General features: G+C 54.2%; 5 protein-coding genes across 5 annotated transcripts; 2 read left to right on the top strand and 3 right to left on the bottom strand.

Moving 5' to 3' along the window:
* Nucleotides 1-50: 50 nt before the first annotated feature.
* Nucleotides 51-2,045, top strand: NCS54_00840500 (EH domain-containing protein; the record flags this gene model as incomplete). The annotated part of the gene is made up of 1 exon (XM_053153792.1): nucleotides 51-2,045. The coding sequence occupies one exon, from the start codon at nucleotides 51-53 to the stop codon at nucleotides 2,043-2,045; it is 1,995 nt and encodes a 664-aa protein (XP_053009767.1).
* A 214-nt stretch (nucleotides 2,046-2,259) lies between these two features.
* Nucleotides 2,260-2,744, bottom strand: NCS54_00840400 (Hypothetical protein; the record flags this gene model as incomplete). Its single annotated transcript, XM_053153791.1, has 2 exons — nucleotides 2,260-2,456; nucleotides 2,510-2,744. 2 exons carry the CDS (start codon nucleotides 2,742-2,744, stop codon nucleotides 2,260-2,262), a joined length of 432 nt encoding a protein of 143 aa, XP_053009766.1.
* An 897-nt stretch (nucleotides 2,745-3,641) lies between these two features.
* NCS54_00840300 (Hypothetical protein) lies at nucleotides 3,642-9,134 on the bottom strand (the record flags this gene model as incomplete). The annotated part of the gene is made up of 2 exons (XM_053153790.1): nucleotides 8,697-9,134; nucleotides 3,642-8,645 (listed from the first exon to the last, which is right to left on the bottom strand). Exons 1-2 carry the CDS (start codon nucleotides 9,102-9,104, stop codon nucleotides 3,642-3,644), a joined length of 5,412 nt encoding a protein of 1,803 aa, XP_053009765.1. The 5' UTR covers nucleotides 9,105-9,134.
* Nucleotides 9,135-9,666: 532 nt separating this feature from the next.
* Nucleotides 9,667-12,388, top strand: NCS54_00840200 (Hypothetical protein; the record flags this gene model as incomplete). Its single annotated transcript, XM_053153789.1, has 3 exons — nucleotides 9,667-9,885; nucleotides 9,944-11,836; nucleotides 11,891-12,388. 3 exons carry the CDS (start codon nucleotides 9,667-9,669, stop codon nucleotides 12,386-12,388), a joined length of 2,610 nt encoding a protein of 869 aa, XP_053009764.1.
* A 495-nt stretch (nucleotides 12,389-12,883) lies between these two features.
* On the bottom strand, nucleotides 12,884-14,672 carry NCS54_00840100 (Hypothetical protein; the record flags this gene model as incomplete). The annotated part of the gene is made up of 2 exons (XM_053153788.1): nucleotides 12,884-14,482; nucleotides 14,538-14,672. 2 exons carry the CDS (start codon nucleotides 14,670-14,672, stop codon nucleotides 12,884-12,886), a joined length of 1,734 nt encoding a protein of 577 aa, XP_053009763.1.
* Nucleotides 14,673-14,851: the final 179 nt, after the last annotated feature.

The following is a 14,851-nucleotide window of genomic DNA, read 5'->3' as shown; positions in this document are numbered from 1 at the left end:
GAACTGTCGCTTCGAGGTCCCTGAAAGTCAAGTCTCCAGGTGGCAGGTTGATGTCAGCTCCTCCCGTGGCTGCCGCGTTTATCCCAGCTTCATTCCAACTTCGACCTTCCTTCTTCAACTTCCCCGCGATTGATCTCCAACGTCGAGATCTCGCATCTCACTCCTCATCCGACGAATCTCAACTTTTCTTCTTATCCTACGTCATCGCCCTCTCCGACGCTCTCTTACATCCATCGAATGCCCTCGTGATCCTCTACCCAAGCCCCCCATCCGATGTCGCCCTCACGGCGATGAATCCCGTCGCAAGCCAAACCACAGGCTCCTCCGATGCCGCCGCAGCCGCCCTCCAGGGCGCAACGCTCGCCTTCAATAAGAACAAGCCCGCGCCGCCGCCTTCACGAAGAGGCAATGGCCCCCTGACGCCGTCAGCCGGACGCCCGCGGAGCCCGGCCAAGCCGCTCGCCGAACAGAGTACGGGGGAGAGCGCTACTGGTGTTGAGCATAATGGAGCGACGATTGCTGCTAGGTTGAAGCAGTTGGGGACGAGTCCTGTTCAGCTACATCCGGGTTCCGCTGGGAAGACGGATGCTAGAAGCGCAAGCTTCATTGCGGCCACGTTGGCGGCCAGTCGAAGCGCCAGCCCGAGTCCCAAGGTACGGACGCGCGCCTCATCGCACAGCGGCGATGTTGTGGACTCGGGGTCTATTCCACCTACGGGGAACCTCATCTCCATGTTCGAGCAGGCTCGAACGGGCGACCCCGTGAAGCGGGCCTCTCCAAAGAGATCTCCGGTTAGGGCGCCTAGAGACTCGGCCGAGAGTATTCCGGAGGAGCCAGTGCCATATCTCGACAATACTCCAACGGCCAAGCCAAAACCCAAGCCGAAAATAAAACCGAAGCCTCGCCCTGTGACGCCGCCACCTTTGGCTGCCACCATAAGAGCTCCAGAGGTGCTATCGCCCAAGCCAACCAGACCCCCGAAGCCGGTGCTGAGGCCAAAGACACCACCGCAAATCATCACTCGTCAAGCAACTCAAGTCCTTTCACCTCCGTCGCCGGATCCCCAGAAACGCAAAGTCAAGACGAAGAAATCAGGTCCGCCTACGCCGCCGCAGCCTCGAGGAACGAACAAGCCGAATGTACAATCCCAGAGTTTCGTTCAGAAGACGCGGACTGTTACGCCAAGGCATTCAGCTCCCCAACTGGCCCCTAGACTTTCTCGCCCAAGACCCGATCCTGTAGAGAAACGGCCGTCAACACCGGACTCGGCCTCATCTGATGATACCTTTGTGTCTGCTTCCTCAGTTCAGTCCCCTGAACGATTAACTCCCCCGACTTTACCTCCGAAAAGGCGAACCGCTGCTAGTACACCATCTTCGCCATCTCGAGAGGTCCGACGTCATCGCCCTCAAAGCTCATCGGTTACAAATCTCCCATTGGAATCTCTTACAAGTGCCATTGTGGCAGGTTCACTGGCATCAGCTCGTCTTACACCTCATAACACGGGAGGTAGCCTTGCTCCACAACTGCCTCGACGACAAAAGTCACCTCGCATGATGCAGACTTTGCGCCAGCCAGCTAAGGCATCAGATGAAGACTTGGATCGTCACAAGAAGAAGCCTCTGCACAAGCTCCATTCTTCTGGGAAGCATTCTCATCATGAAGGGTCGAGAAAGAAGTGGCGAGAAGAGATTACACCCCGTGAGCGGAAGCGATATGAAGCTGTATGGGCTTCTAATCGCGGGCTTCTACTTGATTATCCAAACTCTCCCTTGGATGCCATGGACAACGACCCTTCAAAGTACGTTGTTAATGTTATAGCTCGCGAGATTTGGAAGCGTTCGCGTCTGCCGGCAGACGAGTTGGCTGAAGTCTGGGATCTCGTTGACCGCAAGGGACGAGGTATTCTTGGACGAGCAGAGTTTGTCGTTGGCATGTGGCTGATTGACCAGAGGCTCCGTGGCCGCAAGATCCCGGCCAAAGTGAGTGACAGCGTATGGGGGAGCGCCAACGGCATGAAGGTGATCAAGCCCAGGGTTAAGTAGAGCATGGACGGGCTAGGAATATGTTCATGCTAGTGTCTTTTTCATAGAGTGATACCCTACTTAGATAGAGATAATACTTGTTCATAAACCATTTCTATAGCTCTAATATGTGCAAGTTGATGCAGGCTAAGATATGTACGCTGTCGCTGACGACGCAACCCCTGTCCTGGAGATGCTATGTAATTCCATGTGCTATTCCATGCAAGGTGCCCCTTTACTGGCTGTTGCTAGCCTTGTACTCTTTGCTGGTCTTGTCTCCAAAGGTGACAGAGACATTGTAGTTGCTGAGGGTGGGAGCACTGGCGGCGCCGTACAGGCTGAAGAGGGAGGCAGTGACAAGACCCTCTCCCTTGACGGCATCCGTAGGGATCTTGATGGTCTTGTTGAAGTTGTGGAGCTGGTTAGACTCGTCTGATTATACCGTTAGCCACGCATACAAGTCAAGAAGCAGGAATATTGCTTACCAGGACCGAGATAGAAAGAGTCGGCGACCTGACCGAGAGAGCCAGGGAAGCCCTTGCCAGGTGAGTAGCCAAAGGCGATGGCAACGTCGTAGACGCTCTGGATGTAGTTTTCGCTGATGATGATGGCCTCAAAGTCCTCACCGGGCTTGATGGTCTTGGGGACACTGATGCCGACGATGCGGGCCTCGGTGAGGGCCAGGAGGGAGGTGGCAGCGAGGGCGAGAGAGAAGCGCATGTTGGCGGATATAGTCGATGTAGATGTGTGAATGTAGAGTTATTGGTGAGAGTCTTGTTGTCGATGGTCAAGTTGCTGGTGAGTGTCCTGTTGCTGAGTTAAGTATACTATCGTGAGGATCTTCCTCTTTATACTTGTTTCAACAATCCCCATGTTCCCATCCATTGGACATCTATTTTCAGCACCTGCATATAGAAAAATGACACGATAGGATCATCCCCCCCCTCGTATTTCTCCGCCGTGGCATCCGTCATGACGGGGTCCCCGCCGATCGTCATTCTGTTAAACTTCCGACTTGTCCGATTCTCACCTCCATCTCCAAGTGGCAAAAACGGGAGTGGCGCTTTGGTTGGATGAGACGTCACAACGGTATGTAACTCGGGGAAATGTCATCAATGAGGCTGAAGAAGGTGCGTGAGAAAGAAAAAAAATGTCTTTTTGTTTATGAGAATGAGATGATTTGATCAAGGTCATTGCAACGTTGCTATTCTACATATCTGAAACCCCAGGATACGAAGCGATCTGCACTATGCGCTCACTGCCGTGCTCCACTAGCAAGGCACTCCTAGAGACCGCCTCGCAATTGCCGGCCGCTATTTCGTCTTTAGGACAGATCTTGCGCTGAGGATTCACCGCTGACCTATTCTGGCAACATTGTAGGGGTCCAGTTTGATCGTGGATCTGCCGTCATCTGCCGTATTGAATCTTACGATACGTCACTCTTCACGCCTCATGCTGACCAGCAAGACATATTCGTTGCTGACTTCTGCGTATTCACCATGGAAATTTCACCTCGTACGAATGACCTTTGATTAATCATACAATTGGTTATTCAGATTCTATGCTTGAAACTTTTGACTCCCGTATAATGGTATCCGAAAACAAACCACAGGACAGCTACTCCTCCATCTCGTCCTCCTCAGCAGCAGCAGCAGCTTCGGCCTCCTTCTTGGCCTTGAAGGCTGCCGCCCACTCCTGAGCCTTGGCCATGACCCGGTCCTTACCCTTGGGGTCCAGCTTCTCCTCCCAGGTGGCCCATCGTCTGAACCACTTCTCAGCCTGCTGGGGCTTCAAGCCCTTGACCCGTGTCCTTCGCTCGAAGACGTCCCGAACCGCTGTCGGGTCAGCGTCGGCGAGACCTGACTCGAGGTCCAGGAGCTGACCCCAGAGGTCACCCTTCTTGGGCCAGGCAGCGAGGAGACCCTCGAACATGGTTCGGCCACGCTCCGGCTCGCCGTTGGGAGATCGGAACTCGAGCGCCGCGAACCGGCTTACAAGGTTCTGGCTGTGGCGGCTGTCAAGCTGCTGCGTGGCACGGGGGAGAAGGGATCGTGCCCGAGCAGCATCGTTGCGGGTGACGTGCAAGAAGTGGGCATAGTTGAGCCAGACGTTGGGAGCCTTGGCACCAAACTTCTTGACCATGGCCTCGAAGAGGTCATCGGCGTCCTGCTTATGGTCAGCTTGGTCCTTGTTAAACGTGTCAATGTGTCTCACCTTGAGCTTCTCAGACTGGATGTAGATACTGGCCAGTCGCTCGTAGACCTCCTGCTCGTTGTTGTACTGGCAAGCCCGCTTAAACACCTCCTCCACAGTCGACTTGCTGCCGTACGCAACCTCCAAGTTGAGGTAAGCAACCCAGACGTTGAGCTTCTCAGTCTCCTCCCGGATGTTGATAGACTTGATGGCACGCTCGGCCACCTCGCGAGCCTTGGACAGCTCCGAGACCTGCATCTGGAAGGCCATGTAGGCAATCCAGAGCTCCGAGGAGTCGGGCTGACCGAGCAGCAGCCGCTCGTAGTCGCTAGAGGTCTGGGGGCCGTTGGCGTCAAGCTCGGCGGTTCGGTCCACCTGGATCTCGTCCCGGCTTCGCTTCTTCTTCTTCTTTGGCTTCTCTTCGTCTTTTGATTGCTCTTCAGAGTCAGACTCTGCCTCGTCAAAGGGATCAGTCGACCATTCCGACTTCTTGCCTGCTCCGAGACCCTTGCCCTTCTTGGCTGGCTTGTCCTCCATCTCCTCATCTTCATCCTCCTCTTCCTCGTCATCATCACTGTCCGCCTCATCATCGTCGTCGTCGTCATCATCCTCATCCTCTTCCGAGTCATCAGCGTTGTCTGCCCCGATAATCTCAACACCACCCTCACCCATCTCAACATCCTCATCACTGTCCTCGGCATCAAGGTCAGCACCCTGGTCGGAGTCGTCCATGTCAGTGTCCTCGTCCTCAAAGAGCGATGGCTTCAAGCCGAATGAGATTCGCCTCTTCTTGGTATCAATCTCCAGAATGCGAGCCTTGACGGCATCACCCTCCTTGTAGAGCTTGGTGGCATCGGCCACAGGCTTCTCAGCCATCTGACTGCGGTGGCAAAGACCGCTGATATTGTCCGAGTTGTCAACTAGGATGAAAGCACCAAAATCCTCCACCTTTCGAACCTTGCCTGTTACGACCTGGCCCTCCTTGACGTCGTTAAAAGTCAGAGGAGGAGTGTAGTCTTGGTCGACAATAGAAGTCTTCAAGCTCAGCTCGACACGCTTGGCCTCCCTGTCAACGGCAATAACTCGGGCCTTGACAAGCTGGTCAACCTGGAAATTATCCTTCCAGTCCTTCAAATATCGGTCAGACAGGTTTGAGATCTTGACAAGACCAGTCACCTGTCCACCAAGGAGAACGAACAGTCCCTTGTCCGAGACATTCTTGACAAAGCCTCGAACAAGATCGCCAGGGTTTACGTGAGATATGTTGCTGATTTCCTTGTCCTTGACTGTCAACGTAGAGCTCATGATGCGCGAAGGACGGATCGACAATCGGATCTTCTTGTTGCTTGTGTCCAGCTCCACAATAGAGACACGGACAAGGTCGCCCTTGTGGTGCTTGAGAGTGTTGACATCGTCGAAGTTGTCGGCCATGTCAGGGAGATGGACAGCACCAGACACGAGCTCGCTAAGCTTGACAAGGATCTGACGTTCGTTCACCTTGGTAATTCGTCCAGGGAGAACCATGTTCTGCTTCACAACACTCCAGCTGACAGCCTCAGACGAGCTAGACGAGCGAGCTGAGAGATCGAGTTTGTTGTTCTTGGGATCAACAGCAATCACTCTAACCTTCAGGGCGGATCCAATGGGGAAGTTGGCCTCCAGGTCATTAAGCTGAGACAGATCATCCGACGCCTCCATGGCTGAGATGCGGCCACGGACCGAAGGCGAAAGGTTCACCCAGAGGTATTGGGGGCTGGCGTTGTTGACATAGGCAACGTGAGTGTCACCAACCTTGAGCTTGCTAAGCTGAAGGGGCTCCAGGGAATCCGCCTTGATGTCGCTAGGCTTGGCAGTCAGTTCAACCACAGAGTGCGCGGATCGGTGCGAGAAAGGCAGGAATCGATGGTCCTTGGCGTTGTGCACTCCCGTCACACGAACAGTGATTGTCTGCCTCTTGTGGAACTTTTCAAGGGGATCCTTGGGGTCGGGGATGTCCTCAAACCTGTCAAAGACTTGGGAAACATCGATTCGGCCTTGGACGTCGTTACCGACCAGTTGCACGTTGAGCTGCGTATCCTTGACAGAGGTGATTTTAGCCTTGGTCACGGTTCCGAATTCGAGGTTATCCGAAGGGGCAGAAGCCGCGTCGGTAGCCCTCTCCTTCTTTACCACGTCGTCCTCGTCAGAGTCGGCTGGGGCAACAACAATGCGGCGATGGTCGGGGATCACAGAGACAATCCTGACCTCGATGGACTGGAGCTTGTGCATACCAAAGTCGGGCTGCTCTTGGACGTCAGCAGGGAGTCGGGACTTGGGCAGCAGCGCCCTGACACCACCAGCGAATTGCACAAAGACTGCCGTAAGAGTAATGTTTTGCACAAAGCCGGCGACCACCTTGCCTTCCTTAGCGTCCTCGAAAGTCTTAAGAAGGGTTCGGTTCTCAGACGCCTTGATGAGACTTGGCTTCTGGGTCAAAATAAGCACACGTCGCTTCTCATTCTTCTCCAGCACCATCAAGTTGGAGATGGTCTGGCCAGCAGAGATACGCTTCCAAGCGTATTGGTTCTTTGACGCCGACTTGTCGGTAAGTTGTCCAACAGGAAGGATAGCCTTCAGCTGAGCATCCTCAAGCTCGACAAAGATCTGGTCCTCGGTCTTTTGAGAAACCTTGCCCGACACAAGACCGCCCACCTGGAGCTTCTTGAGGGCATTTTGCTTGTCCAGACCAAAGGCAGAAGGGTCCTTGCAAGACACAATAAGCTTTTGCGATTCAGGCTCAACATCCAGGACGTGAACGCTGACAACTTGGCCAACGCGGAAGTGCTCATGGGGATCCTTGATATAAGCTTCGCTCATCTCAGAGATGGGCAGGAAGCCCCTGACAGGGCCGAAGAACTGAATCTGCGCACCGGAGGACTGGATCTTGACAATGGTGCCAGGAACCTGCATCCCGACGCTGGCGTCCTCGTATGACTTGATGATGGGCGCTTCCGAGTTGACCAGGGTCTTCTTCAAGGTGAGTCGCATTTGGTTCTTAACCAAGTTGGTTGACAGAACTCGAGCCTTGATCTTCATGCCGGGACGGAACTTCTTCTCAGGGTTTTGCAACTTGATGTCAGAAAGGTGCTGCTCAGGGACAAGGCCAGTAATGCCCTCCGCAATCTTGAGAACCAGCCCGCTAACTCCCTTCTCGTCAACGATAACCCTCTCGACTTCGCCAGTAACAACAGCGCCGATCGGGACATCCTCGAGCCTCAGGTACTGTTGCTCAAGCACTGACTTCTCGAAAGATATTTGGAAGAGGCCATCGATTTGGTTGTATCCCACAACTCGGCCCTTGTGCTCAGAGCCAACCTTGTAAGGGCCACTCGATTCGTACAGTGCCTCCACCTTGCCGTCCTTGACTCTCGAAATATGGACAAATCCGCTCAGGCCGGGGATGCCGATGTCGACGAAAAGACCGATCTCGCCTTCGACATGGCGAACTGTGCACTTCTCAACCAAAGACGAGATGGGAAGGACTGTCGTAGGAAGTTTCTTGGCGTCGGTCGTCTTGGTCGGTCGCTTCTGTTCGAGAGATGTAATGTGAGGGAGCAGAGAAATACCCAGCTTGGGCTCCTTAGCAGCGGGGAAGTTGCAGATAATCCTTGCCTTAACTCTGGAACCAATCTTGTAGGTCGAGTCCAAGCTCACACCAGCAGGACCGACACCAGAGTGAATAAGGTCAGCGGTAACATCAAGATGACCCATGATCTTGCCAGCGAAGCCTCGTCGGTCAGTGTTAGACACGAGAACGTCAGCAATGGTACCGGGGAGGAAAGTGTTAATAGTAGTGGCGTCGGCGGGGACGTTCTTGGGGTTGCCCAGCTTCTTCTGCTGAAGAGACAGCTGCGCAATCTTGCCATTGGCGCCCTTGCTGATGACCTGGCACAAAAAGACGGCACCTGGCTGCAGTCTCTGCTCATCGAAGCTCGAATCGATTTCGCTTCGGGACAGGAAGGCGCCCAGGTTGGAGATACCCGTATCCATAACGAAACCGCGGTCCTGGACGCTGACAATGGATGCCGCAACGGTGCTGTTGATAACAACATCGTCCTTCTCCAGTCCTGTGTTGGCCTCGCTGGGTCGTAGCGAGAGTTCGATACGTCGCTTGCTCTTGCCGGTGCCGGATTCGTCCACAGTAGATACCACATAAGCCCTTACGTATTGTCCAACAGAGAAGATGGTCTCGAGGTCAATCCCATCCTCATCCTTGTCGTCCTCCTCATCATCCTTCTCGGTAGCATCCTTCTCAAGACGCTCCGTCAGTTGTTCGGAAATAGCGACAATAGAGACGTGACCAGTAAGGTTGTTCGGCAATGCGACTTCGATATCGAGGTTGTTGATTTGTGTGACTTGTCCGAGGACGAGAGAGCCCTTAACCAGCCGCTGTATCCAGTGTCAGTTAAGAACGGCATTGTTCTCGAACCCATAGCCTACCTTGAAGCTTAAGCTCTCCACCTTGACAGTATCTTCCTCCTCTTCCTTCTTCTTCTCCGTCTTCTTGTCGCTCTTCAGCGCCGTCTTCCGCTTCTTCTTCTTGAGCGCCTTGCCGCTAGTGTTGAACTCTTCGTCGCGCAGAGCGTCAGCCTTGGCCTCAAGCTGGATTTGCTTCTGCTCCAAAGGCGTGAGGACATTTCCGCCGCCTCGAGGGAACATTGGCTCCTCCTCCTTCAAGAGCGACACGACAGGACCCTTAGCAGGCGCCTCATCGGTCTTCGACTTCTTGCTGGGGGATTTCGCATCCTTTCCGCCTTCTTTCTTTGAAGGTCTCGCTTCCTTTGTGTTCTTTGCCGACTTGGAGGGAGGATTGCCACCAGGGGCATCCTTTCGCTTGAGGGTGCTCATTATGAAAGGCGCTGGCGCAACACCGACTGCTCACTCTTCGCAGTGGTTTAGTACCTGAAATTCGAGTCTGGATTTTTTTTCCTTTGCCAGTCCGATAAGCTGATAACGGTGGGGGCTCGGGGAGACGATTTTCCGGAGACAGCAGACATGCTCACGCGCTTCCAAAGGCTGGAAGCTCTCACTTACAACGCGATTGCGGTTGAAGAAAATATTTAGGAAATTACTTTGAGCAATAAAACCTACTCCTAGTTTTTCTCATTTAATTTCTTCAGTTTTTCATTATGTCTATAACCCCAGTGCCGAAAGTTGTGGGTGTTGATGTCTCAGTCGTATGTTGGACTGCCAACTCCACCTGCACGCGGCGGTCATGTACCATGTACCTGGTGACGCTTCTGGAAATTGCGGGGCGAGGGGCGACCGATAAGGTACCTACAACTCCAGGCACGTCTATTAACACAAGAACCTACTTCTCAACAACTTTCAAAACACACACGTAATATGAACCTGCATCTTGAAACTTTTTCAAGTTGATGTGCTTCCTCACACATCACCACAGCTCAAAATGCTTCCGCGAAAGAGGGCCCGTCCTAACCCGGCGGAAGCAGCACAGACGGTCGACTCTATAGCCCCGGTCAGCGCGTCGATAGCGAGCGCTACGTCACAATCACAGGCTTCAGAGGCGTCATCGGCATCGGAAGCAACCAGCAACAGCCCAATGCCACCAGCACGACAGCAGACCGCGGGCGACAGTGTCGCGTCCGGTCAGAAGAAGAGTAAAGAGGTGTGTCTTGTGCTTATTGGCTGATTTATCCATGTTCGTAGCCTAATAACAGGCATAGGTCCGGAAATCAAAGAGCTGGTACGGATCCTGGCCCCGGGCTCCCAAGGCTTCAGCATCTACCTCGGTAGCGAAGGAGAACATCTTTGGGGGAACAGTGAAATCGAACAAGACCCCCGATCTCAGTCGATTTGACCCAAAGAAGAACGACGATACAGCAAGCGTGCGAAGCACGGCTGGCACCATCAAGGCGATGCCAAAGATCCCCGAGAACAAGTCCGACGTGACGATGACGGAAGAGAACGCGCCGACCGAGCCCTCTAAACAAACTCCAGGAGCCGAAGCGCCTCCTAAAGAACTACCAAAGGCCCCAGAGACGCCAGAGACGCCGAAAGCACCTGAGCCCAGTACCGAGACAGTTGAAAGAGAAGCCGAACCTCAACCTCAACCAGAACCGGACGATCATGCATCACAGTTATCACCCCAACGACCAACGACTTCATCCGGTTGGCTTGGTTGGTGGTCAAGGACACCATTTACGGAGACCCAGACCATCTCGAAGCCCGATGAGACTATAGTTCCTGCAGCCGACCCCGAGACTACAAAGGAAGCCGAGGAAGCTCGACCAGTCACTCCACCAGCACAGACAGCGCCTCCAGAGGTCGCATCACCACCAAGTGCCCAAAAAGTGCCATCTGCCTCATGGTTTGGCTTTTGGTACTCGTCCGTTGAGCCTCCTAAAGTCACAGATGATAAGCCTGATGCTCAACCGGAGCCAGTGCCCGAGGCCGTTTCGGAAGATGTAACCATGACAGATGCGCCTCCTGCTCCTCCACATCAACATGAGCCTCCTCCTAAAGCAGGCTCAACATGGGCGTTCTGGTCCAAAGAATCACCAAAGTCACCACAGAAACCAACCTCCCCAGAATCTGGAGAAATGGCTGTGATGGGTGAAGGATCAGAGGCTCACCCCAGGCCGATGGCGGAATGCGATGTGTCGCCTACAAAGGAACCCGCGAAGAACGCTCCCAAGGTGAAAGAAGTCAAATCGGGTTGGCGGAAGAACAAGCGAGGGCGGCCACAGTCGATGGATCTGGATCCCCCTTCACCCTCACTGTCTGGTGCTTCCACTCCAAGGAGCGCAACACCTCAGATACACGATATGGACAAGCCCAGCGCAGTGCCTGCCAAGGTTGCCTCCTCTGGTCAATCCATAGCCGAGTCAGAAGCATCAGTCAAGCTCACAAATAACCTCCTCCTCCCGTCTTTCTCAAGCACTTACCAGATGAAGGAGAACCCTTCCATCTTGAAGCAACTCACCCAATTCCTCCTTCGCACACAGCAAGCTCCCGCCAACCACGTCTTCCGCATCAGAGACCCTCCCAAGATCCACAAGGCTATCGCGATCGGTGTGCATGGCCTCTTCCCTGCCACGTATCTCCGTCCGATGATTGGGCAGCCCACCGGCACGTCACTTCGTTTTGCAGGTCTTGGCGCTGAAGCGATCCGGCGGTGGGCTGAAGCTCATGGATGTGGGGATTGTGAGATTGAAAAGGTTGCTCTCGAAGGTGAAGGCAAGATCAGGGATCGGGTCGACAACCTGTGGAAGCTTATGCTTAACTGGATTGATCACATTCGCAGTGCTGATCTTGTCTTGATCGCCTGTCACTCGCAGGGGGTTCCGGTAAGCATCATGCTGCTTGAGAAGCTAATTGACCTCGGTGTAATCACCAATGCCAAGGTCGGCGTATGTGCCATGGCTGGAGTTGCTTTGGGTCCATTCCCAGACTATAAGTCTGGTCTGCTCATGGGCTCTGCTGCTGAGCTGTGGGAGTTTGGTAACCCAGAGAGTGACAACTCGAAGAGGTTTGAGAATGCGCTCAAGCATGTTGTAGACTACGGCGCTCGCATCACGTTCATCGGCAGCATCGATGACCAACTCGTCCCGATGGAGGTAAGCTATTACCCCTTTGTACATGTCCCAAGTTCAGAAGTTGACCCATGGTAGTCCGCCGTCTACTCTCCTGCCAATCATCCCTACATCTACCGCGCAGTCTTCATCGACGGACGCGTTCATGCCCCTGACTTTATCGCCCACCTTGTCGGGTTCGCTCTCAAGCTCCGTAATCTAGGCGTCTCGGATCATGGTTTGATCCGTGAACTGTCCATCCCCCTTGCCGGCTCCCTCTACTCCGGCGCTGGTCACTCCCGTCTATACTATGACGATGCCGTCTACGATCTTGCCGTCTCTCACGCCCTTGAGACGGCGTCAACTGGTGCAATGCCTCCACCATGCACCGTGAGCGCGCGCCAAGGTCCTTTGACATCTGCAAACCCATATGTCCTGCCGTGGATCATGCGGGGCTTGCTCGAGGAGGACTTTGTCCGGACAGAGCTCAGCAACGAAGCAGATGAGCTGCTGAAGCAATTTGACGATTGGAAACCTACCAACAAAGCCCTCAAGGATGTCAAATACCGACTCGAGGCAGTAAGATCTAAGTTATGATGACGCAACTATTGGGGAAAATCAAGAATGGCGAATTTGCTATGTTCAACACTACAAAGAGACTTGGGGAATACTGAATTCATATCTATCTACCTTGGGTACTGAATACGGAACACGGAACGGAAAGGCAAAGACCAAGATAGATTGGGAACTCGGTTGATATTTCGGAGTTTAGCGATTACGACGTCAAGCACAATATACATCTATTATCGATTCCTAACACGTCTTGAAGTTCTCTTTTTACTGATATATGTTGATTTGAGTCTAGTAGAGAAATCATGCTGGTTTGGATCATCTCTGCCCAGCGGTGTTGTACATATGGCTCCTTACTCGCGAATGATGCTCCCTCCTATATGTCCGCTGCAGTCCACAATCCGGTATATGCTGTACAAAACCCTCTATTATACACCCCATTTCATCATCGTGAGATAGCATACAGACTCAGACGTGACATCGTACTCGTGGATTCACACTTGAACAAAAGCCTCGAACCCCCTAAGAGGAGCTACCCAGCTTCCAGCTGTCGATCCGGTCCTGGATCTGGTCCCACGTCATGGTGTGGTTGCTCACACCATACGCCTGGGCCTCCTGCAGCACAACGGTGGGAGCGCCACTGCCACCGCCAGGGTTCTTGACCTTTCCGCCGACAATCATGCTCGCGACACGGCGAAGGTCGTCGACTGTCAGGTTCTCGATGCGGCGGCACATGTCCCTGACGGGGATCTTGCGGCCGTGGACCTGGATAGAGCGGCCGAGGTCCTCGAGCTCCACCATACGGCTCTCGAGGTTCATGAGCAGGCTGGAACGGAGCTGGTTCTTGGCTCGAGCCACTTCGGTCTCCTGAAGGCGCGAGAAGCCCGTGGTGAGGGTCAGCGCGCGGAGCTCCTGGCACATGACGTCGAGCATGGCGGCGGTGCGGCCGGGAAGGCAGCTGGCCGAGATGCCAAAGAGACCAGAGTCGGTATAGGAGTGGTTAAAAGCAACGCACGACTCAACCCAGCCGTGCTGGTTGAGCACATTGGTGTAAAGTCGCGAGTACATGCCCTTGCCGGGTCCACCGGCAGAGAAAGAGCCACCTCCACCAAGAAGTGTCTGAAGCGTAGCGAGGGCGTAGATATCATCCGAAGCTACGGGGAGACCCTCAAAGGCGAGGTGGATGTGTGTAAAGGTCGGTAGGCCGCTGAGAGATGGGGGTTGAGGAGGGAGAGAGAGGAAGCCGCCTGTGTAGTGTGCAGGCCGTTGAATATCGAGTTGAGAGGGGGGAGTGTTGTTAACGGTGGCTTGCTGAGGCGCCGAAGTAGAGATGTTCTTGAACAAGGGGATTCGAGAGAGGAGGTGAGGTGATGACTGTGGTGATGAGGAAGCAGAGGACGCAGGTGACGCTGAGCTGGCCTCGCTATCTGATAGCTCGCTCTCGCTCGTCTCAGAGCCTGTAGATTCCAACACCGGCTGCTCGTTCTTCTTCATGTCTCCAAAGAATTTCTCCGTCAACCGAACAGCCTCGCCATGCTCAACACCAGCAAAAGCCACGACAATGCGTTCAGGCTGGTAAAACAGTTTCCGGTACGTCATAACAGTGTTTCTGTCAATGGCACCAAGTCGTTCCTCCGGGCACAACAGCGGGTTTCCAAGCGTATTATCCTTGAACGCAGCCGTGTGCACGAGCTCAGGTAGGATGAGCTCCGGCTTGCTCCAGATCTCACGGATCTCATACCGCGCAGTTTCAATCTGCTCCGCAACCTCCGAGTCGGTAATCTTGGGGTCGCGGATCGTCTCGGCGAGCAGCTCGACAGTCGGGGGCACGGCATTGTTGAAGGTGGCGGCCTGGTACATCATGCTCTCTCGCGACGAGGCGCACTGGATGTTACCGCCGAGGGCTTCGACCTGCTCGAGCATCTCATCGGCGGACCGCTTCGACGTCGACTTGAAGGCGAGCCGGTCCATGATGTGGGACACACCGCGGAGGGAGTCATTCTCGAACCGGGAGCCTCCTTCGATGTAGACGCCGACACCAGCAAAGGATCCGGGGAGGGCTTCCGAAGCGACTCGGAGGCCATTGGGGAGGGTTGTGATTTGGTCAAGTTCTGTAGGTTCCTGAATACATGAGCATCAGTCAAAAACAAGATATATATATATATCCGCCTCGTACCTTGGGAATACCCTCCACCTTGACCGTAGCCATGGACCGTCTCGGAACCAACGAGAACCTCGAGGCCTGACCCAGGGCTCTAGAGCATGAAGCCCGGGCCCTTGCCGGCAGGCGCGAGCTAAACTGTCGGAGCATGGTGTCGTTGCGCTTGCTGGAAGAAATGCCAAAGAGTTTTGCCCTGTCCAGCAACGCAAATGCAAATGCTCTGGAGCAGCCGGACGGGACGAGTTTGCGACCAAGGCCTGTGGAAATTTAGCCACACCCCGGCAAGTCCGCCCGCACTCGGCGATAGGCCGGATCATCTCGGTGCCGAT

The sequence above is a fragment of the Fusarium falciforme genome, chromosome 6 (genome assembly GCF_026873545.1).
Source record: "Fusarium falciforme chromosome 6, complete sequence".
Taxonomy (NCBI): domain Eukaryota; kingdom Fungi; phylum Ascomycota; class Sordariomycetes; order Hypocreales; family Nectriaceae; genus Fusarium; species Fusarium falciforme.
The sequence above is the reverse complement of the archived record's forward strand: the minus strand, read 5'-3'. Positions and strand labels throughout refer to the sequence as shown.